Source organism: Corvus moneduloides, chromosome 1 (genome assembly GCF_009650955.1).
Source record: "Corvus moneduloides isolate bCorMon1 chromosome 1, bCorMon1.pri, whole genome shotgun sequence".
Taxonomy (NCBI): Eukaryota; Metazoa; Chordata; class Aves; order Passeriformes; family Corvidae; genus Corvus; species Corvus moneduloides.
In genome coordinates this window covers 26,885,730-26,902,574 of record NC_045476.1, presented here as the reverse complement: position 1 = coordinate 26,902,574, position 16,845 = coordinate 26,885,730, and the positions used below count along the sequence as shown (strand labels likewise).

Below are 16,845 nucleotides of genomic sequence, written 5' to 3'. Positions count from 1 at the left end.
AGGACTCCTGGTTTGATATATGCATGTTGCAGTATCCCCACTGCAAAAGTGAAGGGGATAAAGAGATCATTTAGAATAAGCCACCTTTTACACTCCTGTGTTTAAATATATGAAGCTAAAAAGAGATACTTGAAATTTTCTCACAGATTCTGGTCATCTCCCAAAGGAAGTAGGAGTCACTGTAATTTCCGTTCCATTTTTAATGTCAGGTAAATAAAGACCAGTGAAAATAATTGTACTTGGGGAATGATCTGGAAGAGGATTTGTTTTAAATAATTAAATTATGGAATTTCTATATTTAAGGGAATCAAATATATATATATATAGACAGCATTTAAAATCCTGGATATTTGAGAGGAGGTATCAGGGCATAGTATGAGAGAGTGTACTAGTTTGAAAGCAAACCAGTGAGAGATTCCAAGTCAGAACTACAATTCAATAGGAAATTTAAAATAAATGCAATAATACAGAAACACGGACAGAGTCAGAGCACAATCTGACACTCTGTCGGTCAGGGTGGTGGTATCAGTCCGATCAAATGGTGGCTGCAGTCCTGTTAAAGTGACAGATGTGGTTCTGTTGAAGTGGTGATCCCGTAGAATCTTCCTCTGAAGGTCCAGTGTGGTTATGTATCTCTTGTCCTCTGGGAATCCAGTAGGTAAGGCTGCCTGTGGTGTTCCAAACCTCAGATTATATCCAGGTAGGAATGCTTGGTTCCTCCCCATGGGTGGAGCATATCACAGTGGGATGATGTAGTTTTACGAGTCATGCAGTGAGACTTGATAGCCCATTAACAGAAGGCATCCCCAGGAGGGAGTTATCAGGGATGTGTCATGGAAGACGTAAAGAACACTGCCCCACCTGGTTTTAACAGCTTATGAAGATGGTGATAGAATACATACTTTTGGTTACATCTTGCACTGTAACCTAAGACAGAGAGGAAAGACTTTAGTAGTCAGGAGCATTAGAATAGCTCTTAATTAAACAAGATTTTAAAAATAATTATTATGGCTTTAGAATAATAATAATTATTAGATTATTATTATTATATATAATATATTATATATATTATATTATCCATTAATAATGGATAACCAAAATAACACAAGTTGCTCACAATGGCTGATCTTACAGAGTCAGGTTTTAGAGGGAGCTTTATACTCTGTGACTTAAGCAGTCCTTGACCTAACAAGTATATTAATAGAAAGAATTGGCCTGTGATAAAGAGAGTTGGCAGATCAGGACTGAATGGTTTGAGTGAGGTTGATTGGATGAATGAGAGATTCTGTGTGAGCAGGAACAAATAGTGCTGGAGGTGAATGGGATCAATGTGATGCATGGTGTGTGTGCATCTAACTTGAGGGTTGTGTTACATGAGGATGGTGGAATTATCTGGTTTCCTGCATGAGTGTGCAGAAAATATATGCCTTAAATGTCATGTGCATGTTTCCAGTGCCCTGCAAAGCTGGAAGAATGTGCATAAGAATGAAATGTGTGTGTGTCAGCTGGGATGTACATTATGGTGCATTCTTGCTTCTGTTTGCTCATATGATTCTGCACTGTGCACTGATTCTGCACAGATAGGCAACTATCTCTCCTTTCATGCTTCTTCCTAGATGTTTTTATACACATATATCCTTAGCATAGGTCAACATGGCACAAACTACTGACTGCCCATGCAGCAGAGTTCTGGGTTCTGTCTGAAATGACGTCTTGGGTTAAGTGCTTAGCATTTTTGGATCATTGAATTTCTTTTTGCTAGGATGTATCTTTATGAACCATGTAGAACAATGGCTGATGACCTCTTCTCTCCTTCGGTGTTATATGTGTTGCTTAGCAGAGGTGAATCATTGCACTGTTCATTAAGGTTTTTCCAGTTTTTATCTTTTACATGAGCTGAGTTATGGAGAGATGAGTTTCCGGTAGTAAATGAAGCTGCCATTTACTAGTAACACAGTGCTGCAATAGTGCTTAATTTTAAATGACAGGAAGTTTGTAGCATGAAGAAATTTCGATGTGTATATAAGCTTTTCTCTGCAGCCTTATGTTCCCCATTTACTTCATTCTCTGTGTATTCTTTTATGCCTAGTAACACATGACCTCAGTCTACTGTTAAAGATATTTGTAAGACTTATTTTCTCAAATTGGCTGTCTTTTACCACATGGCTTATGCTTATTTGTAAAGAAGGAAAGCTAAATCAATGTTTTGCTTCCACCTACAAAACTGTAAAAGCAAGAATCTGCTAATAAATGTGGACAATGGAAAGGTTTTTCCCCATTTTCATTATAGCCTACCATCATTGTAAACCATGTCTCATCTGTGCACCCCACCTTTTCACTGTTAAAATGTTACAATTTGCATCTTTAGAAAAATATTAGATGCAGGTGAGGAATTATGTGATCAAGCTAAGGCAGAACACAGAAACACATGCATTCAATAGTTGGGGCAGCCTGTTTCAATTACTGTGACCGAGAGATGCATTTCTGTCTAAATTTGCCAGCATAAGGAAGAGAGAGACTGTGTTTTCCGTAAGGTTGAAATTGTATTGTTGCTCTCAGGTAATTCTAATTCTTCTTCATGCATGAGTTATGGTGTTTGAAGTTATCATCTCAAAACTTCCCTAGCCTACCAACTGTAAGAGCAACACAGATACACAATTCATACAGCCTTACATTTTACTTGGAATTTATATAGTTTCTCAACACAACACAGAACTGAGCATTAAACAAAGTCTCCCTCTCAAAAAAATATTGCGAAATGAATAAAACTGAGGTGGCTTAGCATCTGGTTATATGTCTGAAATACCTTCAGAGATCTTTCCTCTATCAAAAATAAACCTTCAGACATGGTCCAAGATACAGTATCATAAATTATACTACAGTGTCTCTGCAGACAAAGGAGAGGGGAAGAAATCCTTTTTGCATACTTTATTAAATAATATTTTTTAAAAGCATTGAACCATTACAGATATTCCCATTTACTGTGCTATTCTGTGGGTAAGCACAGTCCCTCTGAAATAAGTTTTGAAGTGAGAGAAAAACAAAGCTTGTCCAACTTGTCACCTGCCTTATTTGTATGTACACTACACTACAAAACCTGTTGTAGTTTCCGTTGGATAGGAACATTTTGGTGCTTGACTTGGGAGTTAATTTTACAGTGGTTAACAGCAAATTTGAGTTTTTAGCTAAATTAAACGTAAAAATTGAAGTTCTGGATTATAACTGGAGTTTTAACTAGATTCAATTTTTAAACTAAATTAAATAAATAGTTATTTTAAAAGCTACAGTTAAAATTTGAATTTCAGTTACATTTAGCAGCACAGTAATTTTTAATTTATGTCATGTACTTACTCCACAGATTTTTATCAGTCCTGTAATTTTCAGCATGTGGGCCTGAGTGTACCATCCTTATGAACTCTCTCTAAGGAGATACCAGTTTGTATTTTGCACCCGGCTTTCTCCCCATTCTTAGCATAATATAATGGGCTATGAAAGTAAGATGACAGACCTGCAGAGCTGCTGTGTCCTATGTGTAATGGTCTACTTGAATTTGGGGTAGAGTTTAGACTTTTTCATTTGCTTGTTAGACTAATTGGTTATAAGAAGTTTAACAGCTAGTCTAATAACTGTTAAAAATTGGGGTAAAAACAATAGTTTGCTTGTTAATCATTGCTAATTATTGGGTATTTTTTCAAGAATGAAGGGATTTTCTGACTTTAGCAGCACTTTGTGTTACATTTTAGAAAGGTTAAGGCATTGAAAGTATCACACGCTTTTGTTCTAGTTAATCCCTTTGAAACAGTGTTCCTATAGCTCTGGGAATCTGAAAGTTTGAGCATATCAAGATTCTTATTTAGTACTTGCATCACAAATCCACCAAGGTCATGGGTTCAATCGCCATACACTTAAGATTTGGACTCAGTGATCCTGGTGGGTCTCTTTCAACTCAGAATATTCTGTGATTTTGCTTCAACTGGGTATATATTTGCTTATCCTTTTTCCACCACAGCAATGTTTAGCTCAAGTTTTGTCTTGCTATCTTTGAAGATATTTTTTCTTTCAGTATGTAATAGTGATTGTAAAGCTGATTCTAAATTCTTAAAATAGATTTGCTATGGTTTAAGTGTAAAGCTGTCTCAAAAGTTTGATCATTATATGCCTTCTTTAAAAATCTTAAACTTTGTAGAATATAAATGGTGGCAGAGACGTAGATCACTTTTGGTTTGTATAATGTTGTTGATAACATTTTTTAGTATGTGGGATAGTCCCTGAAGGGTCCTCTGTTAGAAGTTAACTTATGGACTTATTTTTTCCTTGTTGCATTCTTAAGCCTCATGTTGATTGAATCACCTTGTTTCACAGTAATTGATAGGTCTTTTTAAACTGCTGTTTAGGCATTGGCATCTGGAATTTCTGCAATGTTAACACAGTTCTCCTCAGTGTTATTTCAGCTTTCTTGACTTCTGCTGAGGTCTGTGAAAGGGGCACTGGAAAAACAGCTTTGTGGAAATTTTCACTGTACCTTTCACAACAGAGCCCTGCATTTTATTGATCTGTGGGTAGAACTGGTAGAGAGCTTCTTATCTCATGCTAGTTTTCCACACCAGTTGGAGCTGTGGTAAGAAGCTCACTTGAAGTGCAAGCACTTTTCCTCTCTGTGTGTAATATGCTTGTACACAGAATGATTTCCAGCTTGTATATCTGCAGAGTCTGTTAAGTTGTACTGATTGGTTGATTAAGCATACATCCTAGTAAATTTTCCTTTTGTTTCTTCAAACAATATGTCATTTTCTTAAACCACCTAAAAGCTTGTCAGATTTTCTTGAATGTATAGATGTTTTCTTTTGTCTCTTGTGAAAGGGTTAGAATTGAAATGAACTGCACATTCCAAAATTCCTGCTAGGCAATAAATTAAGTTAAGTAAGTGAGAAGCTGCCTGTGAAACAATATAGTTAACATTACTTAAGCTCTATTCAGAGAAAATGGTCTTAACTGTTGCTCAAGTATGGATGATAGAAATTCAAGTGGTTAAAATCAGTTTTACAAGTTCAGACATTTATATTTCAGTGCTATAACAAGGAATCATGTTTGCAACCAGTTGGATAATTTCAGTAAAGAATTTTTAAAATAAGTGTCTTGTAAAAACTGAATAATCAATTTCTTTCCTTTTGATGGCAGCAATTCTTTCTTTCCAAATTTCCAGTACTTTCTAAGGTTAGTGTGAAATTCCAGTTAATAGTATTAGGGTCAAAGCTTGATAGCGCCTTTTTGATTTAGAAAAACAGAATGTCACCTATACACAAGCTTTGATCAGTCCTTTCATTAGAAAATTATTAATAAAGTCTAACAATCTAACACATTTTCTTAAAACTTTGAAGCTGATGTAAATATTTGCTAATTTCCAAAAGATACTGTAAATGGAAATGTGCTTCATCTTACATTTAAATATGAAAAATCTACAGTTAATGACTCCAGTTTTAAGTTAATTCTTGGTGATTTGATATCATGTGTAAATTGTGCTGCCATTGATTGAAGGAAGTATTGCCAAATAAACCTGCCTTATAAGGTGTATTTAGTGTTGGTGTGACCTCATGTTGAGTACTGTGTGCAGTTCTGGGCCCTACCATTTAAAAAGGATGTGAAGGTGCTTGAATGTGTTCAGAGACAGGGCTGGAAGGCATGTCCTGTGCAGAGTGGCTGAGGACACTGGGTTTTTCTAGTTCAGAGAGAAGGAGGCTGAGGGGTGACACCATCTCCCCATGTCATTCAAGCAGTTTGAATGAGTTTATTTATAGGGGTTTTAAAATATTTTCTGTAACATATTGCTTTGTTTAAAAAGCAAAAAAACCCCTACCCCTCTATCAAGAAAAACAACGCAGAGATATGGAAGGACAGTTGGGTGGCCTCCAGTAGTATTCAGATCATTAAAACTGTACCTCTGCATGCTCAAAGTCATGTGATTTAGAGCCCCTTATGGTGTAGCAAACAACAAAATGTTGAAACTTTCATATTTCTTTTGAACTTTATTTTGTAATTATCTGTTGTAATGGGTTACCAGTTTGACTGTGGTTTGCACAGTTGGCTGTGATACAAACTAGGTAGAAGTTAAGGGGAGGTCTTCAATAGACAATGCTTGGCTTTGGAAAAGACTGATAGTTCTATTTTACAAGTGATAAGGACTTCCATGAGGGGTAGAAAGGCTATCAGCCCAGTTTCTCTTTCTACCTCCACAAGAAAAGTTCTTCACAGAGTTCTACCATGTATGCTGTGCTTGCCCTGCTCTCAAGTAAAGCTGGTTTTGAGGCTAGCCCACCACAAACTGGGTGAATCAAATGGAAATATGCAAGCATCCTCTTGCTAGTTGCCGGGGTAACTGAAAGGAAATATGGACTTTCTTTATGGTGTGCCTCATGCACTCAGTAAATAAAAGTGTGTCTAACAGATGAAGAATCAACATAACTGTGTTTGAAGTATAGCTGGGGCAACTGCTAATATATGAGATACAGCACTGTTATTGACAAGCTGCTGGAGACAAGATTTTAAGCTTAGTATTGTTTTCTTTCTAATAGTTATAAATACCTCTCAATAGGAGTTGAGGAAAGCTAAGCAGTTAAAGAAACCAAACAACGATTAACCTTTAATCACTGGCCATGCTTCTGTTAGCTGTAGGTTTTGCATGGTGATAACTATCTAACAAGATAAGTGCCTGATGTTGTTCTGATGCCCATCTGTTGGGATGTTATTATTTGTTCATGGGGGAAAACAAAATTACTTTCTGTCTTGGTTTGAAAGACAGGTGTCTGCTAAGGAAGGCAGATGCAACCCCCCTTCCCTCCGAGTTATTATAATTTTGAAATCAAGGGGCTTTTAGGCAAAGATGTGGAAAATAGAAATAACAGTTCTTTATTATTATATATCTATATGCGTATAACCAGTCAAACAACAATAACTATGGCAGTAACAGCAAACAATCACAAACCCAGTCCCAGCCTTCTCGGCTGTCGGGCCCTTTCCCCTCGGGTGCAGTTCCGCTCGCAGCCGGCAGGGGCGCTGGCGGCTCCCGGTGAGCAGGGCAGGTGCGATGGTTCCCCCGCGGCTGCAGGGGGCGCTCCGGAGCGAGCTCGGGGAGCACGCAGCACCGGTGGCCTGGGATCCCGGGAAGGGATGGAACAAAGGCTTCACAAGCCCCTGGGCAGCCAATCCCGGTGTCCAGCCAGACCCTCAGGAACAGCAGGCTGGAACGGCAGGCTGGAACAGCAGGGACGAGCACAATTCCTGGATGGCAGACGAGGTGTATCCAAACGGAGAACCCCCCGGAGGTCTAGGCAGGTCGGGCAGGGCTACAGCGTAGCAAAGGCTCGAAGCAGCGGTGGGGCAGGGTGGCCATGGCCTGGCCTCCGGCGGGGCAGGGAAGGTGGGCCGGGGATCCTGGGGTCTTTCTCTGCAGAAGGAAAAAAACAGCCAACGAAAAAAACAGCTTCCCTCTCTGGCGTTCGGGGACCGAACTGCCCACATACCCAGGTGAAACAAAAGAGTAGCCAGGTGCACCCCACCGCCAATGGGTAGCTCTTTGTTTTCCTGAAGTACCCAGCAATTTGTCCTCTTAGCAACAGTATGGGGGGGAAATTCCTTTAACAGAAAAAAACTAGGAGAACTCCTAAAACCCCAACACTTTCATAGGGAAAAATTACTTTTCACATGGGAAAGGAGAAATGAGAGTATACAAAATGTTTTCAAAGAGACGAATATATGTTCCTGGGATATTTATGAAGCTCTGTCAAAACTTTAAGCTAAATTATAAGAACAAAAGTGAATTTTGTAACTTCTAGGAGTCTTGGCAACTGACATATTACACTGTAAAAGGTGCCTTTTAAGTGAGTAAGTCTAAAACATCTCTTGCATTAAATGAAGCAGCTTTGAAGTACATTTTTGAAACTAATGAATTAAGTACAAGTAATTTTTTGCTCACGCCACTTAATTTTAATCTCTTAGATTTGAGTTATTTGCTTTAAGCTTTATTGAAATACATCAGCTCAACTTCTCCCCTCTGTTGTCCACCATCTGCTGGTAATTTGGCATGTAAAGCACTTCCAGTTTATTTAAGGAAAATAAGAGAGTCTCTAAAATCTCTGAAAAATGAGAGACCTGTTTGTAGCTTTCTGACGACTACATTAACTTTGTAGAAATTACAAGCTTTATGAGTGTATCAATATTATTGATGATGAAATCCTATCATTAGTGTGACAAGCAAAATTGCAGTAAATTTTAAAGGTCTCTTTTGACCCATTCCAAAACACAGATATTCTCTATCATAAAGTAATCTACAAGGCCATGTTAACTAAGAGAAATATTCTGAAATAAATTGTCTATACCTTCGTAACTTGGTTACAAGTGGAGTGAAACTCTTACGCGCTGTTCCTGGTTCCCGCTGCCTCCTGTGGAGAAGTGGTGGGGCTTGGGAGTGTCTGGTCTCAGGTGGTCTGAGATTCTGCAGTGATTCCCACTCATTTTTCTTTACAGAAATTAAAAATAAAAAAAGAAATCCAATGCAAAAAGTTGGTAAATGCTGGAATAGTATGAACTCAGTCTACATTCTTAAGTGTTTCCAATTTCAGTAGAATTCACCATGACTTTTTAGTATCATGTAAGAGGTTTGGAAGATATTTGTGATTTCATGTCCTTTTCTGGCTTGAGTGATGAATCTAGTTTCCTCACAGTGTCTTCAGCAGATATTCTTTCCAGAAATGAGAGACCACACATAAAGATTTAAGTCAAGAGAAAAAGAGTTAAATATAGGTGCCTAAAAAGTATTTTAGTTTTCAAAGTTGTACCATAAAAACAGAATCTCAGTTGTGACTTTTTAAAAACGTGCTAGGTTTATAAATATTGACTTGATAAAATTAATAACTGGTTGTATTTGGACCCTAAGATTTAACCCTATTGGTAGAATTTTCAAAAATTACTAACAGGGTTTTACTTATGTATTTATTTGCTTCAGTAGTAGTTATTATCACACTGATGCTAGCAGAGATGGATTTTTTGGAAGTGTCGAATTCTGTAGTTTAACAAGAGATTTATTAATATTTTTAGGATAAGCCACTTCTTGCCAGCAAGTTACTCAGCTTGATACATACGTATGTCAATGCAGAATTGCTTAAGTACCATAGATTTTAGTCTAAAATCCCTGTCTCTGTTTCAAGCTTGAATAAAAACTGTTCTCCTATACAGAAACTTATTTGTGCATTGATGCTCTATAATTGTGTGGTGTAATCAAGGTGAAATGTCTGTAACACAGACTCTTATGCTGTATGCTGGATTTTACACCTTAGCTTCTATCAGCTACTTCAGCTTAGGAAATCGATGTGTGTGAAAGGTGTATGCTATTGTCTTTCTCTACCCAAGTTACTGATTCAGCCCTCCTGGTGGTTTAGATGAAGTACACACTTTGGACTCCTAGTGTTATGGCTCCACGATCAGGGTGTGTAGGAGATGTGCTTCAACAACACATACAGTTGGAAATGATTGTAAAGGTTTAAATGACGCCAAGCAATTAAAGTAAGTTCTTGTGGGAATACTGAGCTCTTTTAAGAGAAATAGCTAATCCTCAAAGACCATTTTGCATATGAAGACTATAGAGGAATATTTGAAAAGTTGCTATGCATGTGATTGTTTTTGTGACTACTCAGTAAGTTCTATGGATCCTTACTGTTGACTTAAGAAGGGTGGCAAAAGCCTTGTTGCAGGAGTAATCTGGAAGCCCCTGCTGTTTGGAGTGAATGACCGTGTATACAAAATCCTGCTAATCATAACTGCATCTAGTGACATGCTCTCAATAACATCTTTGGAAACAAATGCTGCTTTATATCCTTGAATATACTGGATCGTTCTGCTGGTTTAGCTTACTTTTCTGTGCTGTTCCTCAAAACGATTACAGCTTCCGTGTGTAACTAATACCTAATTTTTGTGATTAAGTGTGATTGCTATGTGTCACAAAAGGTGTATAGTGAACTGAGTTTATAAGGGCCAGGGTCTGTTTTAGCTAAAAATAAACTGCTTAGGCGGAGGGGGGAGAGGGAGGGAGGGAGGGAGGGAGGAGGGGTGAGAGGTGAGGAGGGAATGCAGTCCTGGACAGCAGCAATGTTTTTTCTGCCAAGCACCACTGTGTGTGTCAGAAACGGCAAGAGAGGCTTCCCATTGGAGTGCCCGTAGTGGCCCCTGCTGGCTTGCTCTTCCAATGGCACTGGGGGTGATCGCTTCGAAAATGAGCATCAGAAGAAACATGCTGCTTGACTGACTCCTCTAAAACAAGCTGACTGCGAATATTTTCCCACTGGTGTCAGCAAAGCTAACTACAAGTGATATTTTTTCCCCACCTATGTGGGTTTGTAAAACAGTTTGAACATTCTTGATTATAATCACTACAGACACAATAGTGAAGTTTGTTTTAACAGTTTTAACTGAAAGAAAAAAGTTTCTTACTCACCTTGCATGTTTGTTTTCAGCAACAGGTATGCAAGATGATGATGCAACAGGGAAAAGGCTCAGAAAGTTAAGTGTTGGGCAGTATGACAATGATGTTCCTGGGGAGCCATCATATAACAGGTGTGGATGGATGAAGTCTCCTGCTACTCACCAGGCTGTAATTCCAGGATCACCAGTTGCTGTAGGGAAAACGAAGGAGGTAAACAATCAAGAATTTTTCACTAAATACTGAAGCAAGTGGCCAGTAGGAAGTCTTATGCTGTGTGTCCAAAATTAATGTGAAGCAATTGGGCAGTTGCATCATGGCAATAAGAACAAATAACTGCAGTTATCTCAAAAATGCAATTCAATGTTTAAATGCTCTTGTCTATTCTGTGTTTGCATGTTTTCAGTGTTCCAAGATCTCTCTGCCAGAACAGTAGATCACATTATATCTGATTACAGAAACCTTATGTAATTTGATGAAGAATGCCCCACTGTGTCATAGGCTTAAGTGAGAATTATCACACCGTAATTTTGCTTCTTTGTGCCTTTTCTTAGATGGTTGTCGTACATTACCAAGATGAAATAGATGGGGGAATCTTCTCCGCAATAAAAAATGGAAATGAAGCTGTCACATTCACATCAGCTTTTTCCCTGTCACCAGAGATGACATATGGTAAGAAGATGTCTGTCTCTACCTACCTATCTATTTATTTATTTATTTAAATAGCACTTTTGACATTTTAGCTGTTACTGAAGAGCTGTTATTGCACTTTTCCCTCTTTCCTAGGTACAGCACCTCCACTATGTCATCAGCAGATTCCCTCCAGCCAAAAGATCAGCAGCCCATCTGAGCTGTACAGAACCATTCCTGGTAAGGTACCCCTATTTCCTAAATAATGTGAAAATGAACTGTGGATGAAGGCAATTAAGACAACAGTGGTTTATAAATAGGACATATACACAATGAATTTAGATGTGTAAGTCAGAGAAATGGATTTTAGCAGTCCTATTTTAATCACACCAAAAAGAAGTGAATAATGAAGAATTGTCCAAGAAATATTTAATGCCTTCCAGATTTTAACTGCCAACAGGGAGTCCCATGTTCACATTCATTGTGCAAATTCACTGTGGAGCAATTAGGCAGCTGCATCACAGAAATAAGATGAAATACAGCTCAGTGTTTGAGGCTATCCTTCTCTCGTTCTATCAGTTTGCATGGTTTCAACGTTCCACAGTGTCTCTGCTAATATTTGAGGATGTCAGAATAGTACTATCAGGAGACTTGAGTTCTTTGTGATTTTAAGCAGGTTTTGTCTCCGTCTGAGGAAAGAGGGGTGATACCCATGTTGCCATCTTTCCAGGCAAGTGAAGCTGACAATACAGCTTGACAGTAGCTATGCTCAAGTCAAGGAGATCCTTAACCAGAGGAATGGATATTCTGGAGGGCTTTTTTGCCATGATACAGTTTGTAAATGCACACAGAAAAGCAGTTGGTAATAGATGATTACATATTTAAAGATTTAATACGATCTAGCTATGATTTTTTATAATAAACGATTATTTTTGAGGCCTTAACTTTTTGCTACTAAAAATAGCAGCTAAGCTACTGTTACCTGTCACCTTTTTTGTGCAAAATTATTTGAAAACACTAAGATTTAAAAGAAAAAAGTATTTCTGCACTGTATCAGAAAGTGCTGTACATAGCAGGAAGCCAGCTAACGTATTTAAAACCTGAATAAAAATCACAGGCATTCATTTTATGCATTCCATGATGTTCAAATGAAAATTCATGTATATTATATATAGTTTTACTACTTAGGCTATGACTGTCTTCTCCAGGAGGATCTTGATAGTAGAGATTTCAATAAATGTGATAATGGGTTTTGATGCAATAATAGTTATTGTTACGGTTTTAACTTAAAAAAACCCTTTATGTTTAATTTGCCTCACTTAATAGTGAAAAGCAAATAACATCAACACAGAATAAAGTTATCTTTAGCTATAGAAGAATCTTCTACCCGGTTCAAGACATCTTTTTATGGTTCTCCCTACTTCTAAATAATTAGTGGCAGATAGCCTCCTGAGGACAACTTCAGCAAATCAGTTATAGGTTGATCTACTGTAGAGGGATTCCTTGTGGAACAGGGCCATATGATACCCCTGGAAAAATTGGACAACCCAGGGTTGCTGAGGAAAAACCCCTGAACAGGCCCCTGGCTGCAGGCAGGCCTGGAAAGCACCTGGCTGCAGGCAGCCCTGAAAGTCCTTGGCAAAGTTATACACTGGTCGGCTCCCCCGCGGATTAGAGGCTGTCTAGAGGGACTGGGCGTGAATCTTTGCAAAAGTAGATATAAGTTGGCATAGTTGAACAATAAAGCGGAGAACGATGCTTAATCGTATTGGTGTATGTGTCGTTACTCTGGCTAGCTCTTCAGCACTCGAACCCCCCAAAAATCTTCTGAACACTTTGTTGTTAAATGGTTTCCATTAATGTTGTTAAGAGTTAGGACTTGCCCTGGAAAAATATTTGGCTTTCAATGTATTTCTCTATTTTGATTCTCTGCTTAATTCTAAATGCTGTCATCTCTCAAATGCTGGTTTTAGATACTCAGTTAATGGAACACTGAAAATAATTATTCTAATTATTAGAAAAGGAGGCAATTCTTCCTTTGAGTGCTTGTTTCAAAATGAGGCTCAGGTGTACTGAATGCTGCAAGTTAAGTGCTCATCTCCATGCAGCTTTGGTTTTAGCTGTAAACGTAAGGTACTTTGACATTAAAGGTGTTAGTTGTTAGTTAAACATTAAAGGTGTATGAAATGGGTCAGCTAGAAAACATGCAGTTAAAAAAGACCTGTTAGCAAGCATTTCTCAGAAATGTTAATTGGGTGACTTTCCCATCAGAGTACAGAAATGTCTATTGTCAGAGGCAAGTTAGAATCATACTTTAAATTTTAAAAAATTTTCTCTTTTCCCTTTGCTTCTCCTATAGTTATTGCCTCTATCTACAGTAAGTACCTACTTGCTTCTGTGTCTTCTGATTTCTTCTGCAAGAAGTGCTCTTATTTCTGCTACCAATCCCTAATTCATGCCCAGAGCAAGAGCGTTATGTTTTGTGTGTTGAAGAGGCCAAGAATCTGAAGGGAACAGAAACAGCTGTTCCTGTGGTTGAGACTGCTTTAATGCACATACCACAAAGGTGACTCTAACAGTGTGTACTTTACAAGAGTTCTTAATAGCCTTGATTTTTAGTACTTTCCCTTGCAGCCTAGCTCTTCTTTTAAATGCTTACATGGTCTTTGTTTTGGTAAAAGTTGGGAAATATACTGACTTCTTCAGAAATTTTCAACAGGTAGAGGCCTTTTGAGTCATGGACTCCGGCGTCTTGATTTTTGCCATTAAGATATTGCCACTTTTGTCTCAGCTCAGATCACCCTTGAATTCAAAATTGCTTTGTTATGCATCTCAACTTTGCTGTTTATCTGCTTTTTAAATTACCAGTGAGGATGCTGTAACCTGGTTGGCAATTATCTAGACATATTACTGTTTTATTTCCTCCCTGTTTCCTTGTGGAGAATAGCGTTCCGTGTAATTAGCACTTACCATATCAAGGGATTCTGTTGTGCTTTTAGAAAAGCACGAAAGTATATATTTTAAAAGAAAAATACATGGTTTTGTGTATCCTGTAGTCAAGAATTGCAATGGCATCCAGTCCGTAAGTTTAAAAAGTGATAAAATTCTCTCTTCTTTAAGTTATTCTTGTAAACTGTGTATCTAGTATCTTGAATGCATCTGATTTTTAACTTGTTTACTGAAGGACATTGTCTTTAATAAAGCCTTATAAAATGGAGCTCTGTTATCCCTAGAAATCTTAATTTTCTTTCCAGGCAAAACCACTTTGCTAGGGAAAGTCAGTGAAGTAGTGTTATGTATCTGTCTCCCTTACATTAGCTATGCCCTAACTCTTCATTCTCCCTGTACATTTATTGGAGATGTCCTGCCTGTAGGATTTCTTTTCAGAGCCTTGTTCTTTATCAAACAGGTGTAAATTTAACCTCCCTCAGTCTGTGTGCATGCAGTCAATTTTGTGTCAGCACTGCTGCTCCAGTGATCACTTGCTGCCATAGTTTCATTGCCCTTTTCTTCACTTTACATAGCTTGAAAGTAATACAGCAGCCACAGAGTTAATTCTGAATTTTCTTTGAAAGACACCTTGTTTCTTGAGATGAACCTAAGTAGTCTATAAATTGGCTAGTGGTCTATAAATTGGCTAGTTTTATAAATACCCCTCAAAAAATAGGGCTGCTCCAGATAGAACCCAGATACAGCTCTCTGGAATATCACAATAGCTGATGTATATCCCATGGGAGGGAGAGTCCCACATATCAGTGAAGGAACAGAAGCACTATTTGTAGGCTATTTTGAGGCTTATAAAGGCTCTTTTGTCTCAGACAGCAGATAGCTAATTGAAGTCCCTTTGTATATAGAAGTAACAAATAAAAGCGTAGCAAGCTCTTTGCCAGGGGACTGAAGCTGGCTAGCTGTCCTGCCACTCCACGCCTGAGGCTAGATGTGATTAGCTGCCCCTTCTTCAGCCCTGGTCAAAGCATAGAAAGAACTTTGCAGAAGGTCTGCATTAACAAACAGGCACTGTCTTGCAACAGAAGGCAGGGATCTGTGGAACAAGGGAAGATTGTCTATAATCCTTTATCAATGTACTGACAAAGAGAAGACATGATGCCTTTTTTTTCCATCTTTTCTGAACAGCCTAACTAGACTTGTGTAGTTCAAGCAGTGCAAATGATGGAATGAAAGCATTGCTGTCAGTGTAAGGAATCTCTGAGCCTTCAACCATGTGTAAGGCCTTGCCTTTTCATCTCTTCCATGGAGCTTAGCCTAGATACTGTACTCAAAGCTTGTGTATGAGCTGCATCTGTTCTAAAAATTTTAAAAAGGGCAACTTTTCTCCTCATGCCATCGTGGAACTCTTCAAGACCACACAGTGGAATATTTCCACAATTCTTCTCATACAGACTCTGTTTTTATTTGACATTGTAGGCCTAAATTCCCCTCATTGACTAACACACACTTACTCTATTACATCATCCAGTAGAGTGATGAGTGTTTAATAAATCTTTTGGGAGGCAAACCCACAACCTAACAGCCTCATTATTGCATAATTCTATTACTGATTAGAATTTTATACTGTTGTGATTTTATACTATTATTCCGGGATTGTAATTTCTTCCAGTTACTGAGTTGCAAGGGAAATGATACATACCGCTTAATTTTTTGATTAAAAAAATGTCAGGGTTCTAAACTGAAAACATTTTCCTTGTGTCAGGACGGTCAGTAGCATTGGGAATAAAAATGAAACAATTTGTGAAAGGGAAAAGTTTCCTGTTTATGATGGGCAAAAACTTTCTCTCTGTGAAAAGCTTTCATATAATATTCATTTATACCTGTCTTTCTCTACTCCATTTACCTGTTTATGTAGGATATACATGTCCAAAGCAAGTAATAGGTACAGAACTCTTCCAGACATCTGGGTTCATTTGCTTAGAACATACGTGATGGTTATGATAAGCTCTGTTCTCCTGGAAACATAGGTGCATTTTCGTTTTTGCTATTGCAGTTTTGTGTTTAAGTTTTTTTGGATGTTTTGTTTATTTTAGTGGATTTTCATTTGTTTGTTTGTTGAGGCTATCAATGAGATAAAAAATACAACTAGAGAAAGGAAATTTATGATGTTTAATGCAAAGCAGATACACCAGATTTCTGTTACGTTTTTCATCGTCCTGCAATTGCCCTTGACATGTTTATCTTGTGGACGAATACAGTGCTCATCTACACCATATTTTTATAATTGAACACCTAATGTTTCTTAATTATTTTAAAATACACCATTTACTAGTGCATAAGAAGCCTCCATAGGCTTCAGGAGCAAGCAGGAAACTATTTGGATCTCCTGTTGGGATTCTAACACCATGAACTTCATGAGGGCTTCCAGAAAGAGCATGTGGAATGCTGTAAAGCATAATCATAAATGTTCAGAGACCACTTATTGGCTGTTGTAAACACTGAAGTCAATATAATGTACTATGATCTATCACACTTTTTCATCACTGGGTTACTTTCATTGAGACATTCAGCTCAGTGAAACTAATCTTTATACAAATTTTTTATTGCATGAAGGTTGGATATGATATATTTTCAAGTCTTCATTGTCACAGATCTCCTTCCCTTTGTGTCACTGATTATAATAGAGTTCTTAACATATCTTTCAAATACAGTAATGGAAATGATGTATTTGTTTGGCCTGCAGAGAAATAAGCAACGCTTATTATCAGTGATTTCACTCGGGTAGTGTAAATTCACAG

General features: G+C 37.9%; 1 protein-coding gene across 1 annotated transcript in view; it reads left to right on the top strand.

Moving 5' to 3' along the window:
• TNS3 (tensin 3) overlaps positions 1–16,845 on the top strand; it is a 219,069-nt gene that overhangs the window by 158,926 nt on the left and 43,298 nt on the right. Inside the window, 3 exon segments of the mRNA XM_032102957.1 lie at positions 10,503–10,681; positions 11,023–11,140; positions 11,255–11,338. Of these exon segments, the coding sequence (XP_031958848.1) occupies positions 10,503–10,681; positions 11,023–11,140; positions 11,255–11,338 (381 nt within the window).